The sequence below is a fragment of the Priapulus caudatus genome, unplaced genomic scaffold (assembly GCF_000485595.1).
Source record: "Priapulus caudatus unplaced genomic scaffold, Priapulus_caudatus-5.0.1 Scaffold404, whole genome shotgun sequence".
NCBI lineage: Eukaryota > Metazoa > Priapulida > Priapulimorpha > Priapulimorphida > Priapulidae > Priapulus > Priapulus caudatus.
In genome coordinates, this window is record NW_014577465.1 from 29,438 (window position 1) to 42,573 (window position 13,136).

The window sequence follows — 13,136 nt, forward strand, 5'->3', positions numbered from 1 at the left end:
TGTGTGTGTGTGTGTGTGTGTGTGTTTGTGTGTGTGTGTGTGTGTGTGTGTGTGTGTGTGTGTGTGTTTGTGTGTGCGAGTTGTACGCATATGTGTATGTGTGCATGCATATGTATTTTACAGGAAATACTACGCGACGCCACAAATGTCCGTAAAACTTACCCGCATAAGCGTAAGAAACGGAAAATTATAATGGAAAATTCTACACACACGCACGCATAATCACACGCACGCACGCAACATACGCGCGGGCGCACAATTGAACCCACACGCGCGCACATACGTACGCACACACGAACGAACGAACGCACGCACTTACGCACGCACGCACGAATGCACACACGCACGAACGCACACACTGATGAACGAAGGCACATAAAGATTTATACAATTATTGGTTCAGAGCACAAAAACAAACTGGGGAGCTTCTCGAACATAGAGCCATTACCGAACCACCTGCTAATTGCAGTCACTAATAATTTAATAATAGCAAATTGGATTCTTTCGGACTATCGCGTATACTCGGACTGTAAAACGCTGGACCCTACTGCACCCACGCGCTCCCATTATGTAAAGTAATTCAATAGGCTTATTGATATGTTTATTAGAATTCACATTAGGGAACCACAAGCGTATATAATTAATGAATTATTAATTATAAACAATTCATAACCATATGTGGCAAACCGTTCGCTCGCATAATAAATACACGTAATAATCCACATAATACACATAATAATACACTCAGGGAATATGCGGTCTGAATATTACTAGCTCTGATGAAGACCGCGAGCTGTGTCCAGATGCGCACCTATTGCCATCTACTGGTCGTAATCGAACGTGCAGAGTGACAGTATGTGTAACGCCTGCATTCACTGTCAGCGAATGCCAACGTAAGGAATTAAATACATATTTGAGCAAAGCGAATAAATGGAGTTAGTCATACATCTCGCATATAGCAGTAGAGCAAATGATGTGTATGTGCGTGTACGTGCGTGCTTGTGTGCATGTATACATCTACATATACTCTGTATGCAACTGCATCTATACATGCGCATATAACTGCGCCTATCAACTAACTGGCATGCATGCAATACAGAGTGTATACGTAATAGCAGGAGCTAATAATGACAAATCCTGGTAATAGTAAACGAAAAACTTCATGCAGATGGACTGAGTGAAAGTCCCGCTACTCTCGGACGAGTCGAACGATGAACAGCCGCATTATCTACATGTTTCCAAAAAATGAAAGATCGTCTGTGACCTCGTCACGTGACAGAACACGTCGCCATCTGTGGGCCACGCAGTATATATATAGATATATATTTATATATATATATATATATCGGCAGCATGTTATATTAGTCTTTGATGAAGCCTATTATTCAGGGAAGGCTAATGAAACTGTAGAATAGATGTCGAACAAACTGCAGCCGGTAAATAGTCGCTGCTCGCGCATCGGCGAGCAAACATGCATGCGCGCGCGCGTGTGTATATTTATATACAATAGCCAATACAAATATTAATAGTGATCCACGGTGACTTCTAATGCGAGTCATGTGCGTGCGCGCGCGCGTGCGCATTTCTTTTAACGTATATCTGTGCGTGCGTGCATGCGTGCGTATTTCTCTTAGCGTGTATCCGTGCGCACGTGCGTGCGTGCGTGCGTAAATGCGTGTGGCTCGTGCATCAATGAGTGCGTGTGGCAATATTGTTTTAATATTGTTTTCATTTACGTCTTGTTTTTAGCACCGTTGTTTTTTTCGCTATACGCTCTAGTAATCACAATACAGTATAGAATATGAACACGTAAAATTAAATCGATAGACATATTATATTTGCAACGTGTGGTTAACAATAATGCTGTATAGGCAGGAATTCAGCGGCGGTGAGGTTTATATATGTAGCCTTACTTCGCCAAGAGTCGCTGTTGCTACTAGCGATACATTTATTATACTAAGCCATAGTATGTAACAACGCACAAGCATGGTGCTCACGTTACCAATCGGTTAATTCAGTACTTATTATCAGCTATATAGCGCACGTGACCAGCGACATAACCCACATGACCAGTTACTAATATGACACGTGACCATTATATAACATATCTATATATATATATATATATATATATTTATATATTATATATATATAGTTCATTCATACGAATACATGTATAACCACCGCCTCGTCTAATAAACAGCGTGAATTTCGAACATGTGTATATATATATAATAATATCTATATACACCGCGTGTGCCCACGCAGCATTGCGGTAATGTATTGTGTAATTTTAATGCCATCGCTGCCAATAGATGGCGGTAAAGGACCACTAACTCGCGGGCACGCACCAATTCCTATCGCTACTTCCTCGACAGCATTAACACCGGTAGGGACCATGATGTTGTACGAAATGATTGCTTTCAAACAAACGAGATCACTCTGTTGTTTGCATCTTGGTAGCCGATGACTAGAGATTCTGTTGATTTAAACGTTGTTTACCAACTCGAACACTCGTACACGTTATAAAATTCGATCAATTATTTACACATGGGCCTACTCTCCACGCAAATTACGTTTTCTTGTCGAACTACGACTGCTGCCTCTTGACCTCGCAATGTGAAGGTGATAGATCCATGAAGAGTGTATAGCTGACATTCTATCACTACAACTTAAAGTCAATATGCAGTGCACGTAAAAAAACACACTACTAAAAAACACAGGTGCCTACGGCTATCTATCGGGACACAACCTAATCATAAAACCAAATATGGCATGGCTGATACGTACGCACGAACTAAAACCCTTTATATAAAAGTGTGGAACTTTTCACACGCGCGCACGCACGCACACGAGTACGTACCACGTGGGTTCTCGAGGATTTCTTGAAATTGAGCATCGCCACCTGGTGGCCGATACCAGAAGATGATCAAGAGCCCAATTAGTATATGCATACTGAGTCCACATTTGAATATTAAAGAAGACAATACGATTGTTTTGATGTGCTTATCTATCCAAATAATACAAACACAAGTGACAATATCGGTGATCGACCATACAAAGTGAGCAGCCTTGCCGAACACAAAATTAACAGTGTTACCCAATCCAATCAATAGATATGAAGACGTCAGTGTATTTACCTCGCTACGATATTCCTCCCACTGGAAGGTTATATATTTCCCGTAGGAGGAAGATTGATACATAGAATGCGCCACAGGCTCGTACATAATCCTGGCCAGTAGTAGTGTTAACCTGCACCCCAGTGCGAGTGGTCACCGAATAAAAAATAAAGGGTGGAGCATGATCGGGAAACTACGATAGCAAACGCAGACAAAATCACGCACGTACGCACGCACGCACGCACGCACGCACGCACGCACGCACGCAAGGCGATCATGAAACGTCCTTGAAATGCAGCCGGAGTGAACGATTCGGGAATAAAACGTGCGGTAAAGAGGAAATCGACCTGTTTTTCACATACCAACAAAGCTATTAATTTAGTAACTGTTGCGCACATTTTCCCTGGCATTTGAACACAAACGGATTTGCCCACGCAGAACTTTATTCATGCATTGGAACAATAAAAAGGAAACTAGGTTCATCCCAACAGGATATAACGGTGTCTGTGCATTTCCCGACGCAGCTGCCATCCAGTAATTATTAAAATGGTTAATTATAATTATTACTGGTTTCTGGAATGTAGGTAATTAGTAATACCATAAAACATAAAAAACTTGTAAAATAAAAACATTCCTACTGTGGGGTGTATTCTTATACAATGGGCAGACACTGTAAAAGTATCGGATTAGAATCTTTGATTTCAACAAAAATGTTAACAAACTATTTAGCTTCTAGTACAACTACAAGATCAATCAGCTCGTACGAGGCTCAACTTAATTGCAAAAAACGCCCATTGAAATACCCTTGCAACCTCACGGATTTCAGGGAAACATTCGGCAATTTTGATAAATAGTCTTAGAGTGATGAGTCAGCCGACATCAGAAACCAATCAGGTTTTAGCAAGTACACACAGGGATCAATCAGGCGCTCGTGCATATCCTTTGCTCGATAGCACTTGAAGTCCACTCGACTTGAACAGCTGCTATAGTTCAACATAGGTTACAGGGAAGAGGGTTGAACCTACTTACTCCACCTCCCAAACATTCCCACAGACAATTTAAAAAACCCCTATCAGGCACCCTGATACACATTTTTACTTGGGGCATAAAGAACGAATAACATTTATCTTAAAAAATATTGCTCGTTGAAACAAGGATAATAACCGAATCTGTAACTGAATCTATAATCCTAAGTGTCAGTTCTACAAGTTTGTTTAGCGAACAAGCTTTTAGGCCACATTGTCTGGGAAATATGGCGACTAACTAAATAACGTTACCCCGTATCTCACAGCAGGGAAGGATCAACAAGGGTAAGACCAACAAGGCATAAAGTAGACGGACAGGGTGTACGTATACACTACATGTATCCTTTCTGCAGAAATGGAAACTGTACGTCAACTACGTAACATATAATTCCCCTTCCCACTTCAACCGGACAACATCAGCCCTCCCTCCATCCTCCTTCATACACTTTCAGCCCTCCCTCCCACATCAATCCTCTCCTACCCCGTTTCCCACTTTCATGTCAGTCCTCTCTCCTAACTCATCAGCCTCTCCCACCTCATTCCACTCTTTCACTCTATCTATCCATCCCTCCAATCTCACCTTCTTCGCACATCATCTCTGCGTGTCGCAACTTTCTTTCCCTCATACATTATGTTCCTTCCACCTCTCTCCCATAGCCTCTCACCTCCTCCCAAACCTCATGAGTGTTCCTCCATCATATGACAGTCTCCTCCCACCCCTCCCACTTACACATCAGTTCAGCCTCCCACCATATCCTCCTCCTTCCTCCTCACCCCCTCACACATTAGCCTCCTCCCTATCCAGCCTCCTCCTCTTCCCTTCCCCCTCTCCCATTCTGCTACTCCCTCCTCCTCCCCTCTCCCTCTGACCTCCCCCGCCCTCCTCTTCTCCTCCTCCCCTCCTCCTCCTCACACCTCCTCCTCACACGTCAGCCTCCTCCTGCCCGAGATCCTCGAACGACGACCCAGTGCTCTGCTCCCGTTTAGCTCCCTCCTCCTCCTCCCTCCTCCCCCTCTCACATCCTCCTCCCCCTCTCCCTCTCACCTCCTCCTCCTTCTCCTCCTGCCCTCCTCCTCCTCACACCTCCTCCTCACACGTCAGCCTCCTCCTGCCCGAGATCCTCGAACGACGACCCAGTGCTCTGCTCCCGTTTAGCTCCCTCCTCCTCCTCCCTCCTCCCCCTCTCCCTCTCACCTCCTCCTCCTTCTCCTCCTGCCCTCCTCCTCCTCCTCCTCCTCCTCACACGTCAGCCTCCTCCTGCCCGAGATCTTCGAACGAGGACCCGGTGCTCTGCTCGTTGCCATTGCGGCTCTCCGGACTCGGGGTTCGTGACCTCTCGGCCCGCTGCACCGCCGCCGCCTCGCTCTCTGGCGTCCCGCTGCCACTCGTGCTGCCCCCTGCTGGCTCGCCGGGCGGCGTCGGTCGCTGCGGCGCGTCCGTGTCGACGCGTTCCAGACTCTTGCTCTCCTCACGGCTCTGTGACAAGGGGAACGAGGTCGGTAAAACCCGGATACCTGCGCACGCTATGTCTCTCATCACAGTAACCAAACAATAGTGAGAAATAACTATCAATAGTGAGAAATAACTATCAATAGTGAGCAATTCTAAACTTCTCTACCCCATGGTTCCATGACAAAGGGAACAAGGCGGGTAATGAGGAGGGGTTGCACACTGATACTTGCGCACGCTGTGTCTCACCACAGTAACCAAACAATAGTGAGAAATTCTAGACTCCTCTATTGCTCTCCTCGCGGCCCTTAGTTATCTGTGCAAATGGGAGTGAGGCGGGTGAGTCTCTGATACACGCTGATACCCATGCATGCTCTGTGCTGCAGCACAGTAAGCAAACAATATTGAAGTGAGGAATTACTACTCCCCCCCTACGAGGAAAAGGCTAGCTGATTTGTGAAAAATAATGTTGAAGTGCAGGTCTGATTTGCAGGAAATCTGCCAGTAGATTGCACTATCAGATAATTAAGTTGGGATATTAGAGTTATAGTTACTTATTGGTAACATCGGGGCTTATTGGTATCGTACGAATCTCACCTCTTAATTCTCCCTTTCTCTTCCGTTCTCAATCTCTCTCGCTCTCTTTTCTCTCTCTCTCTCCCCCTTTGCTTTCCTTCTGTATCTTTCTATCTCTCCCCATTTCTCTCCCCCTTCCTCTCCTCCCTCCCCCCCTCTCTCTCTCTCTCTCTCTCTCTCTCTCTCTCTCTCTCTCTCTCTCTCTCTCTCTCTCTCTCTCTCCCTCGCATCCCGCCCGCCTTCTCTATCCTTCCCTCCCTCTGTGTCGCTCCCTCATCTCTCTCGTCTCTTCTCTATTCTCTCACCACTGCCCTTGTCCTCCTGCCACGCGGACGGTCTTTCCCAATCGCACTCCGCCGGGCCGCCCTCGCGCCTACCCCCCCCCCCCAGGCGGGCCACCCGCGCCCGCCCGCCCCCGCAGCCGCTCGACCAATCAACAAACCAGCCGTCCGTCGTACGCGCTTCTCTCTAAGCGTCCCCAACCAGAAGTCACTCAACACACCCAAACAGAATCGCGTCGGCTGTCCGTCTGCTCTAGATCCCGCACTCGGCGACAGTAGATACTGCTTCCTGCTTGGCGGATCGAGCGCAATGAAGTGATTCGTCGACACCTTCGAAAGATCTGCAACATCTCGGATCGCGGCCACAGTCTGGGACTCTATCCCTGTCGGTGCAAGTTCATTTGTTGACGTGGTTTGAAAGAAGAAATAGGAAGCGACTCAATACCTGGTTGACTCTATTCTACACGAGGAAGAAGAAGAAGCTACTGCTTCAAATACTGGGTGGCTTAGCACGGAGAGAATGAACAAGAACTAACTATCCATAACTGGGACTATAGCAAGGGGACCGAGGAAAAGCAAGAAGCTACTCAATAGCTGGTTGACATTACATCGAGGAGAGCATAAGAAGAAGCCTACCTCCAATAGGACTCTTACAGGAGGAAGAAGAAAGAAGCTACGTCATACTGTGACCTCATACATGGAGAAGAAGAAGAAAAGCTACGTCAAATACTGTTACTTCACAGGTAAAGAATAAGAAGCCTGACTTCAATACTGTGACTCTACAGGGGAAGAAGAAGAACTACTCCCAATATTCAATAACTGTACTGCCTACACGGGAGAAGAAGGAAGAAGCTATCGTCAATACTGGTGCCCCGCCCCCCCCTGATGTCTACTCAGGAGAAGAATAAAGAACTACTCAAACTGGTGCAACTTCTACAGGGAGGAAGAAAAGAGCTACTTCATATGTGACTCTACAGGAGAAGAGAAGAAGCTACTCAATACTGTGACTCAACACGGAGGAAGAAGAAGAAACTACTGCAATACTGGGTTGACTCTACAGGGAGGAAGAAGAATAAGCGTACTCCAATATCTGTGACATCTAACAGGAGCGAAGAAGGAAGAAGCTACTTCATATACTGGTGACTTCTACAGGGAGGAAAGAACAGAAGCTACTCAAGACGTGATCTACCAGGGAAGGCAAGAAAAGAAAGCTACGCCATACTTGGGACCGTTCTATCTTTTATATATATAAACGAAGAAGTCTTACCTCAAACTGGTGACTCTACAGTTGGAGAAACGAAGAAGAAGCTACTTCAATAACTGGTGAACCTACAAGGAGGAAGAAGAAGAAGCTACTCATACTGGTGACTCTACAGGGAGGAAAGAAGAAGTAAGCTACGGCAATACGGCTGACTCTATACCTGGGAGGAAAAGGAAGACAGTCTACTCAAGACTGGTCGGACCTACTAAGCAGGGAGAAGAAGAATTAAGCTACTACAAATACCTGGTGACTCTACAGGCTGAGGAAGAAAGAATAAGGCTACTCAACTACGGTGACTCTACAGGGGAGGACTAGAAGAAGAATCACTCAAATACTCGTGACTCATACAGCCCAGGAAGGAAAAGAAGCTACCAAAGTACTGTCAGACTCTACAGGGTAAGGAAGGAAGAAGAACCGCCTACTCAAGTTACTGGTGACCTACAGGAAGGAAGTAAAAAAGCCTCGCCACCCCCCCCCCCTAAAAAACCTCAAAAAATACTGGTGACTCCTACACGAAGAATAAACGACAGAAAGCTACTCGAATATGGTCGACCCTATCAGGTGAGTGAAGAAGTAAAAGCACTCAATTACTTGGTGACTCGCATCAAGATGAATAAGAAGAACTAGCTCATACGGTGAACTCCTACAAGGAGGAACGAAAAGGAAGCTACTCAATACGGGTGGATTCTACAGGAGGAAATAGAATAAGCTACTCAATAACTAGGTACGTCTACAAGGAGAAGAAAATATACTACTCAATACGGTGACTCCTATCCAAGATGAAGAAAGAAGAAAAGCCCGCCTACTCCCAAATAACGGTGACTCTACAGAGAGTAAGGAAGAAGAAGCTACTCATACTAGGTGACCGTCTAGCAAGGAGAAGAAGAAGAATCACTCAATACTGGTGACTCTACACGGAGGAAGAAGAAGAAGCACTCGCACAATACTGGTGACGTTCTACAGGGAGGAAAAGAAAAGGCTACTCAATACTGTGACTCTACAGGAGGAAAGAAGACAAACTACTGCAAATACTGTGACTCTATCAGGAGAAGAAAAAGAGAGCTACTCAACTACTGGTTGACTCAACACGGAGAAGAAGTATAGCAAGCTACTCAATACTGGTTGACTCTAACTAGGGAGCAAGAAAAAGAACTACCAATACCCGTGTCTACAGGAGGAAAAGAAGAATGCTACTGCAGATACTGTGACTGCCTACAGGGATAAGAAAAGAAGCTACTCAAACTTGTGTGACATTCTACCAGGGAGGAGATATAAAAAGCTACTCAAATACCTGGTGACACGCTACAGAAGCGAAAAAAGAAGAAGCTCCATATAACTGTGACTCTAATAGAGAAGAAGAAAGCTACTTCAATACTTGTGACCCTACAGGAAGGAAACGATAAAGCGACTCAATACTGTGACTCTACAGGGAGGAAAGAAGAATTAGCTTACTCAAATATGTGACTCTACACGGAGTAAGATAAGAACTCTACTCAATAGCTGTGACTCTACATGGGAGGAAAAGAAGAAGCATACTCAATACCTGTGACTCACACGGGAGAGAAGAAGAAAAGCTACTCAATACTGTGATCTCTATCAGGAGGTAAAAGAAAAGCACCTCAATACTGGTGACTTTTCTACACTGGAGGAAGAAGAAAGAAGCTAGCTCAGGGTACGGTGACGATCACACGAGAAGAAGAAGAAAGCTACTCAAATTACTGGACTCTACAGGACGAAGAAAAAACTAACTTCAATTATCTGGTGACTCACATGAGAACGAAAAAACTACCAATACTGTGACTCTACAGGAAGAACGAAGACAGAAAGAAGAAAAGAAGCACTCCCAAATACGTCAAAGCTTGGCCCTTCTATGGAAAATTTCAAGTTTTAATGTGGCGTTAATATACTTAAAGCATGCCTTAATTACCCCAAATTACATAGAACCACCGCGCGAAAGTTACTGCAGTTCGTTACTTCTGTTGAAATGTGGACAACTTCCTGACTTCTTATGAAGTTTAAATAAAAAATTTGGCGTCCATTTTGACACAAAAAAAAGTACCCATACCGCCCGCTAAGGCTTTATTCCGTTTTTGGCATCAATCTACAAGAATGACTCAAATGAAACCAAAACGCCAAGGAAAATCGCAAAATATGCAGAACCAATCTCATGCCTTGAACAGAAGAAGCTGCTTGATACTCCAATATTGCATGCTGTGACTCAACAGAGGAGAAGAAGAGTGAGCTTACAATTCGATACCCCGTATAGACCGAAAAATTATCCTACATAAAACTATCCCGTCCCGCGATTGCCACCCCGCGCTAACACCAACAACGTACACACACAAAAATGCTGGAACTGGGGTAATTAGCACGGTGACTAGTGCCATGCCGCAGTTTAGCATTGTTACGTGCACTCCGCAACAGCTACTTACTTTGGAGAACGAGAGAAGAGAAGGCATAGCACTGAGAAGATCACTGCTACCTGAAACAGAATAAGCTGCTTGATACTCCAGTATCTGAAGCTGAGTTATAAAAATCGGATGACAGAAGAAGGTAGAAAATAATAAAGAAGGAAGAAAAATTATATCAGGATAATATACGACGTGTGTATATTCTGCACTGCTTGACTGCTCTGGAAAGAGGAAGTCATGCCCACTAGTGACTCTAATGACACTATATATCCCTAGAATCATCAGGTCAAAGTCAACTTCCAAGAACCTCCCGAATCTGCTCGAAAATGTGGCTAGCATTAGTTACGTCACAGCTAAATAGGGTAGAGTTCTAGTATGGCTTGGATAGCATTAGTTATGATTAGATACGGAAAAGGGATAAGGATGAAAGTATGAATATAGCTGATAACAGAAATGGGAAATATATTGAAGAGATACTAAGATGAATCCGGAATATAACCTAATAAATGCAACATTATGTCAACTATATTACCTTGAAAACGGCCATTAACTATGCCTGTCCGGCAGCTCATGGCAAATTATATAGAAACACAATTAAGTCATTTGCGAAATAATCCAAATCTGGTCTATCGCAATTTCCAACGTACTATAATTCTCCAAAGTCGGATTACACTCTTGACCCGGCGATGAAAGACGAGATGATGGTCATTGTAAGGGAAATGTCTGTCAACAGCGGAGTGACGACGGAAAACGATCAAACGAAAACCCTTCGACGTTAGAAATGTCATTGAGTTCTGCGGAGTTGCTGCCTCTGCGATATTGCGCCTACGATGGTAAGCGAAGTTGCTGCCGACCTCATTTCAAACATCATTGTTATCGTGACACACAGCTTGAGCAGTGTTGCAATGCAAGCATGAATCGCATATACAGTAGCAGGTCCCTCAGGATGAAATCAAACAGGAGGGAGGGTAGGCGAGGGTGGAAGGGGGGAAACAGGGGGAGGGGAAATCATAGTGAGTCCGGGGACTTATTTTACCCGATCACTAATAAGCGTTAAAATCGCCACCGATCATCACATAGCACGTATTGGGTCTGTCATAAAAATAGCCGAGTCAGTTGTACAGTTATTACAGGTTAACTATGCATGTCAGTTAACTTGTCTACTGTCTGCCTGCATACGTGGTAGCCGTAACAAACACGCGTCGGTGGTACCACTGGTCGAATGGCATTCTTGGCGGAATCGCGCGGGTGTCCTGGTCGAAAAACGGCAATTCTTGACAGGTCTAATTTCCGCTGGCGCCGGCAAACTTTTTATTGTGGTGGAATTTAAACGGAAACGACCGGCGCAACGACAAACCAGGAGAGTTTTCCCAAACGGGACGCAGCGCGCGGAGCCCCGTTGAGCAACGAGAAACCCTGAATATAATCATTAAATGTAGCGTTTACAGCTATAAGTAAGTTCTAGAACATGTAAACGAAACAATTAAAAAAGACGGTTTCTACCTATCATATTGTTAACCTGATCGCTGCTGTTGTTGTTGTCACCACAGGCACTTTGAACGTATCAATAAAATATAAGCTAAAAAATACAAATCATTACTACCAAATCCTAATGTTTTATACTCCTTCACCTATTATTTCGGACATTGCCTTAAATTCCGGTCGCAACCTATGTGCAACAAACACTGAACTGCCGCCATTGTCCCTCCCGACTGCAGTGTGCACGACTGACACTTAATATAAGTAGCAGGTAATAAAGCGGAATCCAAAATCGCATGTCGACAGCCGCTTAAAATATTCACACTTCACATAGCCACAATACACATCAACAGCTCCATCTTGTATCCTCTCAAGAACATGCTTCACTGTTTCCTTCTGCATATCTGTCTCGTGCACTTGTAGTTAAACAAAACATACTCTCTGTTACGTAACGCAGGACTCTGTCACGCGAAATTCAACCACAGACGACAAAATTCTCAGCGTCGCGAAACCTTGCCCAGTAAAATTTGTAAATGGCTGTCAGAATCAGAAACACCCACTCGACCTCTATCTGACCCAATCTTGGCGCCACAACTGCTGCAACGTTGCAAACGCCGCACTCGAAGGGCTCGTAACGGAGTGGAAAGAGTGCGCCGCCTGCGCGCCGCCTATAGCCAATGGACTGCCTCGCACCACCTTTCGACTAGCTATTACTCGGGGAATCGGGGGCGAAGGCGGGGGGGGGGCGGGGGGGGTGGAGTGAAAAAGCTCCGAGTATAACCTTTACGCAGCCATTTACATCACTTGGGTTAAGGTTACGAACAGCAGAGAATATCAAAAGTCTTGGGTTATTTCGGCTGACACAGCTCGTACGAACAAACAGTATGTTTTATAACCAAGTGAACACTGTCTAAAAGAAACAAAGAAGCTCTTGATGTGTAATCGTGCTGGGGCTGAAAAGGTAAATCAGACAAGGCTCAAAGCTAATTTGCTATCCCGCTTTCCTACTTTATATAATAAGTGCAGTGTCATGTGTTGCCAAACTGAAATGCTTTTGCACAACTGGAATTCCATGCAGCATACCGCATTGAGAATCAACCCAATCTTGAAGATGGAAACAGAGGTAAACAGCTTGCACACACATGATTATTTAAGATTCAAATGTTATATCAAATCACTATACAGCGTAATACCTTCTTCCTGCAATTGTTTGGCACCTTGTAATAAATATTAAAATATTAAATAAATAAGATCAATATAGATAAATCTCTTCAGTTTGCACCAGCCGCACACCACATTACACTCGCTATGCAGCGTTCGTGAATCAACCGAACTGTTTCAGTTGCCGCAATCGATGAGATTGTATCCAAACCAGGAACATCCGCATTTTGGACAGCACAATCGCGCATCAAATTCCGAATTGTGAAATTCCAAAGTTGGTTAACATTCATCACGCAGCCTGCTGGGATATGCGCAGAGTGTGGTGCAACAAGACTTTGGACGAATTACAAGAAACTGTCGCAATAATAGGTGA

General features: G+C 44.7%; 1 protein-coding gene across 1 annotated transcript in view; it reads right to left on the minus strand.

The window, feature by feature from the left end:
* Nucleotides 1-5,384: 5,384 nt before the first annotated feature.
* The window catches only part of LOC106810012 (testis-expressed sequence 264 protein-like), a 10,939-nt gene continuing 3,187 nt past the window's right edge, over nucleotides 5,385-13,136 (minus strand). Inside the window, exon 3 of the mRNA XM_014813264.1 lies at nucleotides 5,385-5,621. Coding sequence (XP_014668750.1) covers nucleotides 5,385-5,621 — 237 coding nt within the window. The remainder of the gene's footprint in view (nucleotides 5,622-13,136) is intronic.